The sequence below is a fragment of the Grampus griseus genome, assembly GCF_964374135.1.
Source record: "Grampus griseus genome assembly, chromosome: 2".
Lineage (NCBI taxonomy): Eukaryota > Metazoa > Chordata > Mammalia > Artiodactyla > Delphinidae > Grampus > Grampus griseus.
Genome location: NC_139018.1, coordinates 77,202,380 through 77,222,092, shown reverse-complemented (window position 1 = coordinate 77,222,092; position 19,713 = coordinate 77,202,380). Strand labels below are relative to the sequence as shown.

Genomic DNA, 19,713 nt, shown 5'->3' with positions numbered 1-19,713 from the left:
TGCTCCATGGGCCTCCTCAGTTTATGATACCTTTACAAACAAACCAATGGTAAATCCCCATTTCACATCGAAACTTACATAAATTCTAATTGCAATTTCTCAATAAAGTAAAGACAAGACTTGGGCTCCTTCAAGAACTCAAGAACTGATGACTTGAAATCATGTGCTAATAACCAAACAATGTTGAAGAAATGTCTATGTCATCATAATTACTGCTTTTAAGTAGCTTCTAGAGTTCAAGAAATCAACTGGAGGACTAATGACTAATTTATTTTGATTATGATCGTAATTCCTTAGAGTTATGTAGCTTTCCTTATTGTTTTACATGAAATATAGATAAATAGTTCTATCCTTTAATAGGAACTGGGCAGACAAAAGTCATAACCATATTTTATACCAAATCAACAAGAAACTTAATAAAATTTTTTCTGTTTAATACAGAATTTCACTTAGGGAAGGTATCTTTACTTTCATTAAGCATTTGTGAATATTTTCTCAATATCTTTTCTTATTCTGTCAGTTTCTATGTGCGTATATACATACATCTATATGTGTATGTGTTTCTTTATACAATCTTTTGAAAAGCTTATGCATTATTCTCTTTTTAAAAAAGAAAAAAATTCAAAGAAAGGTCAACTCTGAAATGTCAGACCAGAAAAAGACTTCTTCATATGACTTTTTATATTTTATTCATATTCTCACAGCACTGTGAATATTGGTACCTGTGTTTTATACTCCACACAGGTAGAAAGCCAGGCTTGAAGAAGCCCCTAGATCAAATATGCCCCTGTTGTCTCTCCATTCGTTAATGAAACAACTAAGGACATAAAGATTTAAAATCCTCGAGTTGTGATGCTGCCACCATTAATGACTTTTATTTGTTTATTTTCTCTTGTATTGTGAAAGTAAGACATACTTATTCAAAAAAGAAATCAAACAGTACAGACATATGTAAAGTTAAAAGTCTGCTGTTTTCTTCACCCCAGATCACCCCACCTAGTAACAGTTTGGTGTATACCATTCCAGGTGTTTTCTACATGTGTAAGTTCTTACACATGTTGGATCATAATATTGCTTTGCAACTTTGTCTTGTTGGATGAAGCTAAAAACTGAATTTCTTTATCATACAACTCATATTTTTAATTTATCATTTAGATAAAATCATCATTAATTCTCTACTTTAAAAAAGATTAGCAAGTTTAGTACATTTACATTTCTAGCTACTTCCTATCCTTTCTACCTTTCCTTTTTTGCTATGTAATTCCTTATAACACATACATTTTATTTTGGAATATTCTAGAACTAATGTTCCTTGAGTTGTTTACCTTGGTTTGTATTTAAATGATTCAGTGTGTAGCCAATCCTTTTGAACTGTGACTTTCCCATTCCAAAACTCTTATTTTGGTTTATCTCTTTTTTTTTTTTTTTGGCGGTACGCGGGCCTCTCGCTGCTGTGGCCTCTCCCGTTGCGGAGCACAGGTTCCGGACGCGCAGGCTCAGCGGCCATGGCTCACGGGTCCAGCCGCTCCGCGGCATGTGGGATCTTCCCAGACCGGGGCATGAACCCGCGTCCTCTGCATGGGCAGGCGGACCCTCAACCACTGCGCCACCAGGGAAGCCCTGATTTATCTCTTGGTTGGCCAGATTCATCATATGTAGTTGCTTCTGTAAGAGCCCTACTCTTGAGTCTTTGCATATTTTGGACTATCATCCTTTGACTTTATATGTGAACAGTTTCCGTGGTATAAAATCCTTGGGTCATAATTCTCCTTCCTTGGAAGTGTATAGCCTTTGCTTCTTTGTGTTCTGACAGTGTGTGTTCCTTGGATCCGGTGATTTGTTCCCCACACACGTGACTTTGCCGTGGGAGGGGAGAAGCTGCTGCTCACTGGGTTCTTTCTTTGGTCTTGAAGCTCATTCACTTCACTACTACCGTCTCCCAGGGTTGTCCTTTCTGTATCAGCCCCTGCACTTCTTCTCAGAACTTAATATGCCCCCTCCGTCTTCAGAATTAGGTCCTCGTTTATTTAACGAGTCTTTCATTTTATTATATTGTTGTTGGGTTTTTTGTCTTAGCTGTTGTTCAAAGGCGAAATTATGGGTATTTATTGGCTTTTTCCTTAACCTCCCACATCTCTCATTTTCTCCTCAGTAACTTTTAGCTAATTGTTCTTTTCTGAAACTATCTCCATGTTAATATCTCTTCTTATATTCTGTGAGGGTAGAGAGAAGTTTTCTGGGTTTTTCCTGGATAATTCTTCCTCTGAACTCTATTTCTCATCTATTTCTTGGTCATTAGGTACATTTCTAGTTCTCAAGAAGGGAAAGGAGTACGTGTGTGTGTATGACGCACGTATGCGTGTGCGAGTGTGTGTGTTCGGCGGAGGAGAGTGGACAGGGCTGAAACATCAGGCAGCTTCAAAACCTAGAAGCTGACTGAGAACTCTTTCTCACCGTATCAGCAGTGCCTTTAGCCCTAGGAGTCATCCACCCTTATCCTTTGGTGTCCTTCCTCAACCAGAGTAAACAGCTGGTGCAGATGAGAGGTTGGTGAAATTCCTGGTGCATCCTATAGAATAGGCCTTTTGCTTAATGATTTAATGTATGTTTCTTCTCTGCTTTAGAGGAGTTGAGGCAGCAGCTACAAAACAGGCTACTTCTCACTCTTTCACTCTACCTCACCTCCACTGGTTCTCCAGGCCAGGCGTCCAGGTCATAGTTGTGGCAGATGGCATGCACACTCCTTCCTACTCTGGTCCTGCCTGCCACTCTGCAGGATGGAACCTGAGTCCCACACACGTCCAACAGGTCTCCCAGGGCCTGCTCACACCCTTAAGTCTCATTGTTTCAAGCAAAACTCCTTTCCTGGGCTCCTCAAAACCCCCATATTTACTTCCAATGATGTCTACACTCTGCTGTAGGTCTTGAAAGAATGTTTCAGTTTCAGCATCTTCACTTGATTTGGTCCATACTTTGCAGTATGAAGTTATCACACATTTTCTAATTTCAGCACAGATCTAAATTTCTTCCCAAATTTTTCCCCAGCTCTTGTGGGTTTTAGGGAGGAAAGTATTGGCTTGGCCAAAAAGTTTGTTCCAGCTTTTCTGTAAGATGTTATGGAAAAACCCAAATGAACTTTTTGGCCAACCCAATATAACGAAACCCACCATTTCTCTACCACCTTTTACTGAAGTTTCTTTGGCTAATGAATGTCTCTAGGGTTGCAAAGGAACCACTCAATATAGCTTGAGTGCATTGTGCATAGAAAAGATCCGGACACCTCAGTGATAGTGTTGACTGTGAGAAGGAAAACGTCATTGAAACAGAGTGGAGACCTCTTTCGGGATATTTTCTAATTGAGGCAATACTGAGATGGTCACTGACAAGCAAAGTTTTCAGATACAGAATTTCAGGGTAGGGTAAAGGCTTTCGTGTATTTAAACATGGAGAATACTTAACATTCTTTAATCTGGATATACTTTGATTAATTGATAGAGCATTTGATGGGGGTGCATCAAGAAAACTAAGTTTTGTAATTAACTGCATTGAGCATTGACTCTCCATTTTATTTCAAATTAAAACTTTATTTTTGCCTTCACACTTTAGAAATGTTTATATCTTCCTTCCTGCTTTGCCCCCTTTGACCAGTTTTGTTCTGATCAAGCATGGCTTTCCCTAAACCACTGAGATTACTAGTATTTCTGTCTAGAACCTTGCTCTGCCTCCACTTTCTGCCCCTGTGCTACGTGTTGCTTCCTCTCCTTAGCATCCTCTGGAATTTACATGAAGGAACTTTCAAAATTGCAAAGCACCAGATATGTGCAGGCATAATTATTATTACCATGATGACTTTGTCTCTGCCTGTGTCCCAGATGATAGACCGTTGAGAAGCAAGGTCCCAGTCCATGGAAATAAAATTGAGAGGTCAACTTAGGAAGTAACAAGAACTGAAATACAAATTGAACCAAAGTGAAAAGCAGGAAGGGAGGGATAAATTAGGAATTTGGGATTAACAGATACACACCACTATATATAACATAGATAAACAACAAAGACCTACTGTAGAGCACAGGGAACTATATTCAATATCTTGTAGTAACCTATAGTGGAAACAAATCTGAAAAAGAATATATACACACACATACACCAAATCACTTTGCTTCACACCTGTTACATTGTAAATCAACTATACTTCAACTAAAAAAAAGTAAATTGAACCGTCTTCAGTCTGTCAGCATTGACCAAGTACTATTATATGAAAAATACTGTTCTAGGCAATAAGAGCTAAGGCAGGGGGTGGGTGGGTAGGAGGAGAGTGAGTTTCTCTATCCACTGATAAACTCTTCCAGTAGATCCTTGAGTCGCCATGGAACTGTTTCTGTAGCCCTTGCTCTGCCTGGTCTATACCCACACTGCCCCCTGGGGGGGGCACTAATGATCAGAGAAGCATTTTAACAGCAGGCCTTTGCCAGGCTCAGTCCCCCTTGGACCTGGAGACCAAGGTCATTCACTCTGGTATTTCACAGCCAGGAACATTAATTGAAAGACTTCTGGGCTTTACTTTTACAGAACTTCTAACAGCGAGGCCAGGAGAACCGTTGTTTCTCCCTCACAACTGATTAGCGTCACTGTGTGCTCCAGACTAGAAAATGCCAGTGTGGTGGGCTTGTAGAGACGCAGTTTGTCAGTAATTAATATTATACTTGTCCCTCTCCTTTGAGTCAGGGAATCAGCAGAGCACTAGAGAACTGTCTTTTGCTCCAAGGATTGCCTTTTATCAGATGAACTTCCTATAAGTCCACTTTCAGGAGATCACAACTTTTCATTTTGGTGAGAGAAAGAGAAAGGAAGGAATAATGGGTTTAGTACCAAGACAACCCAGGACCAGCTGTTTCCAAGGTTCCCCTCCCTGGGCCAAGTAAAATTTGCTCTCAAATTTGATATTACCCCTGGTCATCCCTGATTTTCACCCAGATTTTTTTCCTTACTCAAAGCTCTCTCTATGGTATTTCTTTCCTTTCGTAATTTAACTCTTTATTTCCTTTTCCTCCTCAAAAGGCAAGACTAATGAGAGGAAATGGGGTATCTCTCCTCACTGGCTGGCCCCTGGGGTTGGTTAAAATGGAGAGAATGTTGACTGAAAAAACAGCCCCTGTGTGTCCTCATGTTTGATGCGTACAGGCCCTCACTCTGCTCAGCTGTCCCTGAGGATGTTGGCCTCTTCTCATGCCTCTCCACCACCACCGTGAGCGTAGCAAAGAAGGGAGGGGATGGGGGAAGAAGAGGTGGAGAGAAGGGGAGGTGGGAGAACAGGCCTGGCCGGGGCCTGCTCAGAGGTGAAGCAGCTTTGCAAAGCTTCCCAGAGAGGAGGCCTGGTCTCTGCGGTCTCCACAGCCCCACTGCCTCCCCTGCTTTCTCCCTCCACCACTGATGCAGCCTCCAAATGGAGCCGGGCAGCACACACAGGGCCCAGGGGGGCTGCTGCTCTGTCTCCAGAGCAGACCTGGATGGGGCGAGTTAACAGTCAGACCTTCCACGGAAGGACAAGGCTGTGCTGTTAGCTGAGAGCTGCTTGTCCGGTTGAGGGCATTCTTGCTTGCTAGAGGCTAATTTGAAAGTTATCTGCTCAAATACTTCATGGCCAAATAAGGTGTCAGCTGGTCCCCTAAAAGCTGAGCCCAAGAAGAAGATACAAGATAAGGAATAAAACCATATATATTAATTGTCTTTGAAAGTAATGAAAAGATCTCATTTTTCATAAGTTTGCTAACTTGGCTAAGATTGTGTGGGAATTCCAAGGGATACACAGCTTTCTACCGATTCACTCACGCACCCTCTCCCTCCTTCCTCTCTCTGGTCCAGTAGATTCCTCTGGCATCTCAAGCAGAACAGTTCTGTGGACCCCCAGGCTAGCCCCCTGCAGATTCTGATTCTACCCCAGATAGTCCTGTCAAGTCAGTTTTTCAGGACGAGTTAAGATCACATTTTTAATCCAGCTCAAATGTGTATCTTCCTGTGTGCTATAATGAAGTTGCAGGTTGATTTTAATCCTTATAATTAGACCATAAAGACGTGTTATTTTGTCATACTGCATCAGGGTTCTATGTTTCCTTCCCGCATTCATTTCACCACCTGGAAGCCAAAGGCCAAGGTTAGGACTACCTCGCTCACCCCTCAGTAAACAGTGACTCCCCTAGCCAGCCCCCTGCCTTGCCCCATAGTAAATGCTTGTTATCCCATCCAGAGACCCTGCAGCTTTGACATTCTTTCTCTTGGTGCTGCTGGAATTGTTGACTGTTGTCATAGTGAAGGGCAGTTAACGCGGTCTTGGGTTTGGGTTTTGGTGGGAGCTGAAGGGAACCCTGAGAACTGAATGCCTTCCTGTTTCCACAGAATTGCAGTAGTAGGTTGTTAGCTCTTGGCTCCAAGTGTGCCCTCTCTAGCTGGCGGTTTTCTCCATGATGATTCTGTAACATCCCCCAAGATGCAGCCTGACACCCTCCACTCCCAAAGCTTCTGCTACTGGGCTTCACATACACAGTATCCACGCTCAGTTTGAGTTGATCAGTCACAGAGGAAGGCAGCAACCCTGTAAGCCTGAACCCTGTAAGCCCTTCCAACTCTTCATTATCGACCTACTGTCTGCATTTTCCACTGGCTATCTTTGTATCACAGTCTAACAAAGGACTCACGTTATTGGTTTATTGGAAGAAATTTTTCCCCTTGTTTGGAAACTGACATCACTTGTGTAACTCACAAGGCGGGCATGTAGTCTGTCTGTGATTGAATGCCAGTGAGTGGCAGAGAAAAGATATTGATGGGTGGAAACCGGATGGCTCTGGTCTCCCATTCATCAGAAAGCAACAGATGTCAGTCCCCATATGGGGCCCTTCTAGCCAGCACTGTCACTGTGTCATCTCACTAGCAGAAAGGACCTGCGGGGTTAGAAAGTACAACTCCAAGGCTAAGCCCAGGTCTGTGAGGGGGAAGCACTATTTCAGTACTAGCTCTGCTTTGACCAGCTGGTGGGCTGGTTCCCCTCAGTTATTCTTGCAGCCTCGGTTATCCTGCAAGGAGCACAACGCCTCTTAGCCGGAGAACGATTGGGTTGGCCAAAGAGTTCGTTCGGGTTTTTGGCCAATCCGATACAAATCTGAACTAGGAATCCCAAGCATTTTGGGGTTTTTTTGGTTTGTTTTTTGTTTTTTTTGTGGTACACGGGCCTCTCACTGTTGTGGCCTCTCCCGTTGCGGAGCACAGGCTCCGGATGCGCAGGCTTAGCAGCCATGGCTCACGGGCCCAGCCGCTCCGCGGCATGTGGGATCTTCCCGGACCGGGGCACGAACCCGCGTCCCCTGCATCGGCAGGCGGACTCTCAACCACTGCGCCACCAGGGAAGTCCAGCATTTTGTTTTTGACTGATTGCTTGTTTCACAGAAGGACTTAAAACCCAGAGCTTAATACATGGTGGACACACAAATGTTTGTGGAAAAAAAGAGAAGTAATAGGTGTTAGAGCTCTTTCGTCAAATCAAGCAATGTGTTTTAGGACGTGTCGTTTCTCTCGCAAAGCAGGCTTTTAGTTTTGTGCCTTATTGGTGCTTTTGGCCCATTATCTACTGTTCCCACTGGTGGACACAAGCTCCAGTCACAGGGAACAGACACAGACAAATTACACAGAAGATTTCAAAACATTCTGGGAACCAGGAAGATCCGATTCAATTTGGATGCCAGCAAAACTTGCCCTCAGAGATGCTGGGAGAGAAGAGCAAAGCTACACAGTGTATTATATCACCTTAGTTGCTTAAGAACTAGGTACCAGGGAGTGAGACCATTGTAAACCGTTGGTTAGTGTCCAGAGAAAGGTGAGGGAGGGGGAAGAGCATGCAACCTTGCTGAGCCTGGGCCCCAGGCTGTCCAGGGGAGCCATCTATGGGGAAGTGGCCCACCAATGCATGGGGCCAGCATGGGGCTGTCACCACTTCTAAATGGACTTCTTTGTTTCCAGGCAACGTCCTGCCCTCGGAGAATGCCTGGCCTCACTGGCAGGTGCCATACCAGTGGCATTCCTGGAGCCCACCCTTGACTGCTACAACCCACTGTCAGTCTTCAACGCCAAAACCCCCAGGGAGAGGTCTAGTAAGTATCATCCCACAGAGGTCATCACTGATGTGCTTGAAGAAAGCAGCGGGAGGGAAGGCCACGCAGGCAGGGACGGCAGCCTGCAGCACTGTGGCTGGTTCACGTGGTCTGGGAGGGGCCGGGAGGTCAGAACTGGCACCGTGTGGCACGTCTCCATCTTGCTGGAAAAGTGGGCACAGGCAGGTACTTTGTTAGCGCTAGACTTTGGTTTCATCTTCTGTAAAATGAGGAGACAGTGTAGTTGATTTCTAAATCCCTTGATTCCTAAAAATTCAGGTTCTCCTGTCTTCCCTGGTCTCCGTTCTCTTTCTGCACCTGGGGATATGACTGCCCTTTACAGTTCCTCTCCAGAGTGTCAGTGGGAGGGGCACAGCTGCACTAATAACCTCGTTACACTTTTTTTTTTTTTTTTTTTTTGCGGTACGCGGGCCTCTCACTGTCGTGGCCTCTCCGTTGCGGAGCACAGGCTCCGGATGCGCAGGCTCAGCGGCCATGGCTCACGGGCCCAGCCGCTCCGTGGCATGTGGGATCTTCCCGGACCGGGGCACGAACCCGCGTCCCCTGCATCGGCAGGCGGACTCTCAACCACTGCGCCACCAGGGAAGCCCCTAACAATTTGGCAGGTTTTTTTTGTTTTGTTTTGTTTTTGCGGTATGCGGGCCTCTCACTGTTGTGGCCTCTCCCGTTGCGGAGCACAGGCTCCGGACGCGCAGGCTCAGCGGCCATGGCTCACGGGCCCAGCTGCCCCGCGGCATGTGGGGTCTTCCCAGACCGGGGCACAAACCCGTGTCCCCTGCATCGGCAGGCGGACCCTCAACCACTGCGCCACCAGGGAAACCCTCGTTACACTCTTCAGGTCCACAGACAGGCCGTGTTTCCAAGGATGATAACCACGTGTTCTCCATCTTCGGGGAAAATGAAGCAGAGAAAAACACAAGAAGGAACTGAAATTCTACAAGAAAGAGAATTTGACAGGAGTGTTGATGCACTGAGTTCTAGAACAGTGGTTGGCAAACTCTGGCCACGGGCCTCATCTGGCCCGCTGCTGATTTTTGTAGATGGTGTTTTATTAGAACATGGCCACACCCACTCATTTACATGTGGTCTGCAGCTGCTTTAGCACTGTGTAGGGGAGGAAAAATAATTTTCCCTCTACCCTTCATCATTCTTGGCCGAGAACCCCCCACTAAAAAAAGACAGAATGACAGGAGAAAGACAGACTTTTACTTATGTACCTATGTGTACATAAGGGAGCCCCACAAAGATATGAGGCTCAAAACCAGCCCAATAATTGAGGCTTATACACCATCCTGATCTAAGGAAAGGGTTAGGAGTCGAGGCTTCAAAGGGGGTAGCCATTCATGGGAAAGTGAGAAGAGGAAGGGTTTGGTAAACAGTTTGCCCTGCCACGCACATGAGTGTTTCAGATGAAAAAGTGATCTTGGGCAAGAGCTCTCTTCTGGTACAGGCACTTGTATCTAAGGTGAACTTTCCTTATAAATGCAGATTTTCCTTACAAAAGAGTAACTCTGTTTTCAGACACTCTCCTGGGTCTGCAGTTTCTTAAAACTAATCAGCTCAAAGTAACCCCTCTGCCAAAGGGGCGTATTTGGGGGTGGCCCATTCTGTTCCCCTTCAACTGCAGTGACACCATTGAGTAGTGGCAGCAAAGACTGTTGGGCCTGCAATGGCTAACATATTTACTGTCTGACCCCTTTATAGGAAAAGTTTTCCCACCCCCTGTTCTAGGATAACCTAGAACTGGAATCCAAGGCAGGTGGTAAAGCTGCTTCTGGAGGGTAGAAGAGAGAGTCCCCACGTATGGATGAATTGTGATCCTGCTGAATGGCAATGGATTAGAACAGAGGAGCTTCCAGCAGGAACCTTGAAGGAAGCTTGGACTCCAACGGGAAAGAGCTACAATGATTTGATGCGACATGAAGCAAAAATTACCGCACCGTGGGTCTGATCAATATTAAGAAAAACAGACCCCAAAAAATCATAGTAAACGATTTCTAACCAGAACCTGTCCTATTCAGAACCCATATTTTCTTAAAATATTGATGCACGGTACCAGCAGGTGACTAGACTGTGCATCCATTCCACATGGTTCAAGCCCCCTTTTCAAGCTCTCATGGGTCCTAAGGGTTCTAGGAGAGGAAAGGTTCCTGTTACACTCTTCTCTGTCACCACTCTTCTTTCCGTCTAAGGATCCAGAGTACTAACAAGCCTTGGTGGCTTTATTCTCACTTGCTTTTATTACTTCAGATAAAAGAAGCACATGAGCCCCAGAAAGGATGACCAGGACAATTTAGACAAGACTGTTTAAAGTTCTCTTCCTGAACTAGAATACAGCAGAGACTAGTGTTCTCAGAGCTCGTCGAGGGAGAAGCATCGCCAAGATGCCTCCACGTTCCAAAGTCTCTCAGTTAATTCCCCAACCTCCTTAGCCTCATCTCACCCTTCCTCCTCTTTCATGGACTAGGAAAAATATAGTTCCAACCTTGTTTTTCTCTGCCATCTCATGATTCCGAATGAGTCACATCTTGCAGCTAAAGTAGGAGCTGAACAACTGAGCAGGCTTTGGCAATGTTGAGGAAGGGCTGTGACATCTGTAAGCAAAAGCCAGCAAAAATGTTGCTCCCCAACTCCAGAGGGACATGGGTCCAGTCATGACAGTGCTGGATACGTATACGTTTATTCTGCTCCAACTGTGATTCAAGAAAAAGTGTGTCTCTGTCTGTGTATCACCAACGTATAGAGCTTGCACCTTGGGAAAGAGAGAGACCTACTCTGCTCTTGAGCTCCCAGAGGTAAGCCTGTGCGCCACAACTACTGAGCCTGCACTCTAGAGCCTGCGAGCCACAGCTACTGAGCCCACACGCCACAATACTGAAGCCCGCCCATCTAGAGCCCATGCTCCACAGCAATGAGAAGCCCGCATACCGCAAGGAAGAGTAGACCCCGCTCACCGGAACTAGAGAAAGCCCGTGCAGAGCAACAAAGACCCAAGGCAGCCAAAAATAAATAAAATCAAATCTTAAAAAAAAAAAAATGAATCAACAAAGACTGAATGCTGACCATGTGTATGGCTGTTGAAAAGTAGAGTGTACGCGAATATTTATTCTGGGATAACCAGGTTTGCCTGCAGCCAGAGAATGACTGATGGCTTGATGGACTCTGAGAAGGTAGACTTCATTCATTATACAAAGTAGGTGGCCTGAGGGACGAAGCAGGGAAAGGAATGTGACAGATGATGTGACGTGACAAATGATGTGAGTCTTTGGTTGAGAAATACAATATGAACTGATTTATCAAGGCTTCAGTCAGTTGGGCATCTCTCTTAATTAACAGTTGGTGTTTTGCCAGCAGAGTTACTCATATTAGGAACTCTTCTATCTTGTAATGTCCTGGAGCATTTTCTGACTCATCCAAAAACTGGAAAAGGTCTAATACTGTTATGCGCTAGATAAAATCTTTGGTTATGTGTGGCAGTGGTCTATTAATCAGAATAGTAGATTGACCAAAACATCCTACTCACCAGCCAGTTTACTTCCCAAATCCTTATTAGAAAGATCAACCAGAGAGAAAGGAGGTCCAGTTTCCATGTAAGCTGTCTGCCTATACTACAGAGACGGTGCTCTCTGATGCTGTCTTCTTGAGGGAGGAGCTGCTTGGTGAAGAAAATACTACTTTGGAATCTAACTCAGTGGTTCCCAGTGGTTCTCAGACACTAGCATGTATTAGAATCATTCGAAAGGCTTGCTAAAGAATGCCAAGTCCTACCCCTAGAGATTCTAATTCAGTAAGTCTGGATTCTGAAGGTCCTAACAAGTTTCCGGGTGATGCTGCCACTGCTGGTGGGAGGATTTCACTTTGAGAACCATTGATCTAGCAGATGAAAGGCCAGCGTGTTCTAATGGTCCCCTCTTACATTCTTGTGTCTGATTCTAATAGGACCCAGCTGAGCTGTTTTTCAGGTAGATAACTCAGGAGCATTCGTTCTGCAGGTTTATTATGTGGCATTTGAAGAACAAAACAACACGTAAATCACAAATGTTTCTTCCCCTCGAGGACCAATTACATATAAATAACTTTTAAAGGTCATTGTAATGACTCCAGTGAAGCAACCGCAAGCAACTCTGTGTTTCTCTTAGGTAGGAAAAAAAAGCGTCCATGATGATGTATTCCCTGTGTGACATTTAAACACACACACGCCCCGAGCCTTCTCACGTATTATTTTACAACAAACAGTTGTAAACTTCAGCTGCATCTGTGGCAGTTGGCATTGTTCTGTGTGCGGAGCTTGACGGTAGAATGTTTGACGGTACTGTTCGTACCTATTGATTCTGACACTGTATGTGTCCAACGATTTTGTTCGTGAGAGTCTCCCCAGACCCCCATGTTGATGTCACCCCCGATTCTTGCTGCTCTGCAGCAAGGTACGGGCTGGACTTGCTCTCTGCAAATGACCAGCATTGGCAGTGGATGGTGTCTAACAGAAAATCACAGTTAGGGAAAGGGTGTTAGCACCTCACAGGGCCTGCTCCATAGCAGGGAGGCTCTTCCGAATCGTCCATCACTGTGCAGCTGCACACCATCTCCTAGAACCACTTGTAACAGCTACCGATTCACTGTCTCCAAGGCAGCCAGGATTATTCTGGATCTCTGCTCCAGGCAGGATAATTATGACAGAAATCAAGACAGTCCCTTCAATTGGCCAATATTCCTAAAAGCCAAGGAATTTGCTGTGGCCTCTTATTCATTAACACTTCCATTCCTATGGACTTAAAATCTAGGAAAGAGAGAGACTTCACACCAGCAGTAACCCCGTGGCAAAGGGCCTGCAGGCACAACCCAGTTCACTAAACGTCACATTTTATTTGAAGTTTCTGCTTTGTCCTTTGAAATTCATGAGAACTTTACACTTTACTCCTAATATCAAAAAGAATTTCCTCAAATCTTCTAGTGGATCTAATAGGCTCCACTAGTGGATCTAAAATGCACCACATTTTCCTGTTGCTCCTCTGACTCCCTAGCCCCCCTGGTGTCTGATGCTTCGGCCCCACTGTGAGAAGTTTGGCCTGTGGGTGGAGTCTGCAATGAGCTGCCTCCCAGGCCCAGGTGGACCCTGGGGGCTATGACATAAATGGACGCTCTGCAGAGCTTTCGGCTCGTGCTTCTTTTCAACCATGCCCTGCCCTGCCACTCAGAGCCCTTGTTTTCGTCTCACCCGTCAGGAACCTCAGGATGTTTCTGGTCTCTCCTCCTGTCTTGGAGGGAAAGAGTGTCTTTTGCCTTAAGAAGAACAAGACACATATCCCCTTGGCTTCTTCTTTTTGCTATTCTTGTATCTGACAACGTTTAATGTTGAACGCTGTCATCATCTCATCCTGTCTGTCCTCGTTCAGTGAAGCGGCCTCAGTCACTCAGTGTGAGGAAGAGATAGGGCTAATTCACTATTCCTTGCACATAAACCTTCAGAAACAAAAAGGTTTAAGCGAATGACAAGAGGTCTTGGCAAAGGTTCCTTCAGGTCATCAATAACTTCTTTTGTAAATGCAGAAATCAATGTATGTGCAAAGCTTTCTTCCCCGAGATTTCAACTGGATGGAAGGTGTTGTCTCTGGTCCAGCTGAAAGAATCTCTGATGCAAGATGTTTCTTTTTCCTTTTTGAAACAGTACAGACATGATCCAGGTGACCCAACCACAAATTGGCAACTCAACACCGATGGGTTGCTTTTCTCCTAGCCCTGCCTTTCCTGCATGCACTGAGGCCAAGATGGAGAAGCAAGAGACTGACTGTATCACAGAGAAGTCTTATGAAATGTCCCTCGGCCATGTCTCTGTTATGCTCCTCTAAGATTCAGTTTAAGTGTTCTAACCTGAATATGACATCTAGAAGATAACCCAGCCTCTGGAAGCTTCAGTCTTTACAAAGGCAGCAGGAGAGCAAAAGCTCCCCTGTATCCGGAGCTGACCTGTTTGAGGTTCTGGGGTGGAAAATTATGTCTAAAGACCAAAGGAGGGGTGGACAGAGAGAGAGAAGGTCGCACTATTTGTGCTTTTGAATTACTGTCCCTTTATTCTTCCTGTGCCCTCTCGGTCAGTTCTGGGGATGCCAGACACGGTGGAGGAGATGTGCCCTGACATCCCCCAGCTGGAAGGCCTGATGAAGGAAATCAACGACCTGGCCGAGTCAGGGGCCCGGTACACGGAGATGCCCCACGTCATCGAGGTGATCTTGCCCATGCTCTGCAACTACCTGTCCTACTGGTGGGAGCGGGGGCCTGAGCACCTGCCCCCCAGCACAGGGCCCTGGTGCACCAAGGTCACCTCTGAACACCTCAGTGTCATCCTGGGCAACATTCTGAAAATCATCAACAACAACCTGGGCATCGATGAGGCCTCCTGGATGAAGCGCATTGCAGGTACCACACATGCCTTTCCTCCCCGGCCCCGGCCCCAGCACCAAGACGCCTGGACTCTCTTTCCTTCTCTTAGTCTATCTTTAAGCTATTCCCCCTCCCTGCACTTAGTTATTTAACAGTGAAAAGAATTGACTTATTCCCCTGTAGAGCTTCCTGGAGCAAATGCTCCTGCCTAACTCCCCAACTAATCCAGGTCCCTCGAATCTCCAGGAAGCCCTTCTTGATAAACTCTACCCAACTCCCATGATCATTGCTTATTTGCTTTTGGTACTTAAGAATTCCATTTGCTCCTACAGTAATAATTGTCCATATTTTCTCGGTAAGTGATCCTGCGTGTTTTCCACACGTACAAAACTCACTCCCATCTGGGCTGTACTGTAAGTTTCTAGCATTTGTATTTCACATTATGCTTCCTAAGACGCTCTCTAACTTAGGTTCACAGTAGCCTCACTAGGAGTTCCGTCTTGTCTTGTATTCCTCCTTGCATGCAGTAGGCTCTTAATGAATGTTGTTAGCTGATTTTCTGCTCCTGAAACAACTCCAAAAGAGGAGAGCCTTGGAAAATAAGTAACCACACTTTCCACAGTCAGGAAACCATGAGTATTTTAGTGTCCTCTGTCAGAGTAGAGTTGAGAAGACAGAAGCTAAAGCAAAGTCATTGCCTTTGATGGACCTGCGGTTTTCATGGACCATAGCTGTTTCACCCCTACAATCTCCTAACCATAAAACACAGCGGTGGGATCAGTGGTAGCTATTAGCTTCCCGGACAAATGAGTAGATATTCCAAGGAGGAAAACTTCTGCCGCCTTCCTGTCTCTGAAATGAACTTGAAATTATAAATACTTCGGGTACTGATGGCTCCTAGACAGTATAGACCTCTGGGAACATATGAGTAGATAAAGTTGGCATTCCTTTCTTACCTAGTAGCCCAGGAATATTGTTAACCCTAAGGCAATTTGTTGAGGAGCTCTAATTTCTAAATCTGGATTAAGGGAAGGAAGGTAATGGAAGGATGGACTCCCTTAGCTTCCCCAGAGGTGCAGTGGAGAGATGTCACAGCACCCTGATGGGAACTGAACGGGACCTGTTATTTCACAGGTGAACCCATATCTCATTCAGTTAGGCCGCTTCATTCCTGGTGCCTGAACAGAGTCCATTTTAAATAGCAACCTCACATCAGCCATATCTGGAACAGCCGTTCCGATTCCAGATCCAGAGCAGAAACGCAGCCCGGTGAAGGCTGGAGTGTGAAACGTGAAGCTTCCACCTGTTGGTCAATGCTTCTCAGCAGAGAACTGCTTTCGCCTTCTCGTTCTAAAACAGCCGTACGTATGAAAGCAAAAAATAAGGTCAAGTGAGATTAAAAAGAAAAAGTGCTGGATTATAGGCTGTTTCTAGTCGAAACGCCCTACGTGAAAGAACCTTTGAAATACACAAAACACGCATCAATGCACTTTGTGAATGGTTCATGACTCTTGAGAATTTTATTTCACTTATCTTTAAATAATTACTCTGATTCTCATCTTTATTATGGATTAGACCCATAGGATATTCCATTTAAGAAACTCGATGAGACATGTAAGTTTTATCTTTCTCTTCAAGAAGGCTGGAACCATAGTCCCAGGTCCCACTGATTGCTTGTTTCTGCTCATCGACTTCTAGTGGCGACCCCAGTCTGCCTCTCAGTTTATTATAGATGATAGTAGTTTCTCTGCTTTTCTCAGGGCCCAGAGGAGTCCCCAGGCAGTAGGTTGGCAGTTCTCAAGTCCTGGGGGCTGAGAACTGTGGTTGGGTCCATATGTTTTTAACAAGAGATTTTTCTATAAACCAGAAAACGTAGTATTGAGTGCCTACTCTTGACACAGCACAGTGTTGGTTATTATGAATAAAAGGCTTATAATCTCGCTAGTGAGCCAAAACCAACGTGAATGTACTCTAAAATGAAACAAGATAGCCTGTTATGAGGAGCTCAGAGGTATAGCAAACACCATACGTGAAAAGTTAAAGGGTGGCAAGGTTTCCCCGTGGCCTAGAGAAGCAGAACAGGAATAGAGACCTTCTCCTGTAGCTCCACCCCCACCCCCAGCAACTGAGGCTTCACGAGATGGAAGGGCAAGTGCTATCCTGAGTTGACGGCTTTTCGCAGCCTCACCTTTGAGTATCCCTTCTTTCCTTTCATCGATTGTCATAACATGCAAAATGAGGGGGAGGCCCTTTGTTTGCAAACACAGTGTATGCCCAGCCAATCATCGGCAAAGCCAGGGCGGACCTGCTAAGAAGCCACTTCATCCCAACTCTGGAGAAGCTGAAGAAGAAGGCTGTGAAGACCGTGCAGGAAGAGGAGCAGCTGAAAGCCGACAGCAAAGGGGACGCCCAGGAGGCAGAGCTCCTCATTCTGGACGAGTTTGCCGTCCTCTGCAGAGACCTCTATGCCTTCTACCCCATGCTGATCCGCTATGTGGACAACAACAGGTACGGAGGAGGCCTAGGCAAGTCCCCAGGATGGAGAGACGGTATTGGGTTTTGTTACAGGTGAGAGAGGGAGGTCACAGCTGCCACCGCCAGTGCCCCTCCCCCACAGAATCCCCAGTGTGGGACCTCTGGGCAGTGATTCTACATGAGCAGTGGCATGGCCACCCCTTCCACCTTCACAGGCCACCACAGGGAAGAGGGAGTTAGTCGAATAAGGGCAGCAGCGACCCACTTCTGCCCCTCTGCTGCTCTGTCACACATTCATTCAACAGACATTACCGACTGGGTGTCAGGCACTGTTGTAGGCATTAGGGGACAAGAGAGAACAAAACAGAAAGAGCTGTTGGCCCAGGGAGCTTTCATTCCGGCAGGAGAGTGGGGCAGGCAGACAATAAGCGAAACAAATACTTGCATGTTTACAATATACTTACTTATACACTTATAGATCTACTTATACACTTTACTTATAATTTACTTATCTAAGTAAATTATACAAGCAAAGTAAAGGGAATTAAGAGTGCCAGGGTGGCAGTTTTAAAAGAATGTTAACTGAGAAAGCGACATTTGAACACTGACCCAAAGGAGGTGAGGTCGGGAACCGTGCAGGTCTGGGGAAGGGTTATGTTCCCAGGAAAAGGAAACATCTGGTGCAAGCCCCGAGGAAGGGGTGTGCGTTGGGATGTTCAGGGCATCACGAGGAGGCCAGTACAACTGGAGAAGAGTGAGGGGCCAGGAAAGCAGGAGGAGACGTCCGAGAAGCCATCTTCTCTCCACGGGGCCGAGCGAGATGAGCATTTGGTGCAGGTTTCAAGATAAGCTGTGATGTGATCTGACTCAGTCTTTGACCGCTGTGGTGAGGGATCAGGGCAAATAAGGAAGTGAGCAGACCGGCCGAGAGGCTCACGGTGACCCAGTCAAGAGCTGAGGGTGCAGAGCAGACGAGTGGTGCCAGGACTGGGGCAGAGGATGGGGCTGGGGTTTCCTTTCAGAGTCCTGAAAATGTTCTGAAACTAGGAGTGATGGTCGTACTAAATGTTGCTAATGAGTAATTTTATGTTACGTATATTTTACCATAATTAAAAAGAAAAAAACAAAGAGTTGGTGATGGCTGGGACCAGGCTGGTAGCAATGAAGGTTGACAGAAGATGTCAGATTCTGGGCCTGTGTTAAAGGTAGAGCCCTTGGGACTGCAGATTGGGAATAAGAGAAAAGAGGGGAGTCAAAGATGATTCTGGGCAAATGGAAGGATGGAGTTCCCAGCAGTTGAGTTGGGGAGGATTGTGGATACAGAAGTTTTTTTAGGGCAAGATCAGGATATCACTTTCAGTCGTGTTAAATTTGAGCTTCCTCTTCAATACAAAAATGAAAGTGTTGAGTGGGCGGTTGAATATATGAGTCCAGAGTTCAGGAGGGAGGTCTGGTGTAGACATGAGAGTTTGAGAGTCATCCATACGTTGATATGTGGTCTTTGAGCGACATGAGACTGGATGAGATAAGTAAAGGCTTGAGAGGGAGAGAGAAGAGTTCTAAGGACTGAGCCCATGTGCTCAGGTCAGGCAGAGGGGAAGGAACCCGTGAGTGAAACTGAGAGGGAGCCACCAGTGAGACAGGAGGAAACCAACAGAATGTTGTGTCCTGGATGCCAACTTCACAAGGGATTTCCAGGAGGGAAGAATGATGAATGAAGGTTGTTGGTGACCTTGACAAGAGCAGCTTCAATGGAGCGATGGAGATGAGGACCTCTTTGGAGTAGGTTGGAAGAGAATGGGAGAAAAGGACTTGGAGATAGCAGTACAGACAACTTATTCAAGGAGTTTTACTCTAAAGGGGAACAGAGAAACGGGCTGCTAGCTGGGGGAAGAAGTAGGCCCAAGAGGAGAGTTTTTAAGATAGAGAAGGTGCTTGGAGGTTTGAGGAGGAAGGAGGCAGCGCCCAGGGAGAGTGGGAGAGCAGGTGGACCAGGGAAGTGGGTGGGATTGCCGGGCACATGCAGGGCCCCACTGGAGATCTGCGCTCGTGAATTGAAAGTGGGACCCATTGGCAAGTCGTGTTTTTCTCCAGCCAGTTTGGCTGCCAGGTACAGGCCCAGACTGGGAAGAGAGTTGGATTTAACCAGGGTTGGGGCTTTGCAAAATGAGTGTGACAAAGAAAAATGGGTTAGGGAGTTGAGGGTGTATATTATAGGGTAATTCTAAAGATTGGCCATGGGATTTAAGCTGGATGAGGGGGAAAGGAAGGCATAGGAGCCTAATGTTCACGAACAGGCAAAGGAACAAAGGACTGTAGGTCCCAGTGGAAGGCAAAGACCAAATAGATGTCTTTATTATACCACACCCTCTTAAAGTTTAGAGGCCTAAACTGTAAGTTTGGGAAGGTTTAATTTTCAAATACTCCATTGTAGTTACTGAAAAGACCTAGGGATATTGGGGGGAACGTTGCTGACCTTTTGAGTGATATGCCATTCTGTCATGGGCAAGGAATACGTCTGGATATGCCCATTTTAGCATTTAGCATTTAGCATTTCATAAGGTAAATTGTACTTACTGTTTAAAATATTTACTTAAGATTACTTATATTTAGCTTTACAAAATAAACATCTTACACACACTATATATAAGTGTGTGTGTGTGTGTGTGTGTGTGTGTGTGTGTGTGTGTATGAAATTCCT

At 45.7% G+C, this 19,713-nt stretch overlaps 1 protein-coding gene across 4 annotated transcripts in view; it reads left to right on the top strand.

Moving 5' to 3' along the window:
• Nucleotides 1-19,713, top strand: part of RYR3 (ryanodine receptor 3) — a 551,722-nt gene that overhangs the window by 470,178 nt on the left and 61,831 nt on the right. For all 4 annotated transcript variants that reach the window (XM_082647182.1, XM_082647181.1, XM_082647183.1 and 1 more), the window contains exons 65-67: nucleotides 8,008-8,138; nucleotides 14,253-14,573; nucleotides 16,805-17,045. In XM_082647182.1, the coding sequence (XP_082503308.1) occupies nucleotides 8,008-8,138; nucleotides 14,253-14,573; nucleotides 16,805-17,045 (693 nt within the window). The remainder of the gene's footprint in view (nucleotides 1-8,007; nucleotides 8,139-14,252; nucleotides 14,574-16,804; nucleotides 17,046-19,713) is intronic.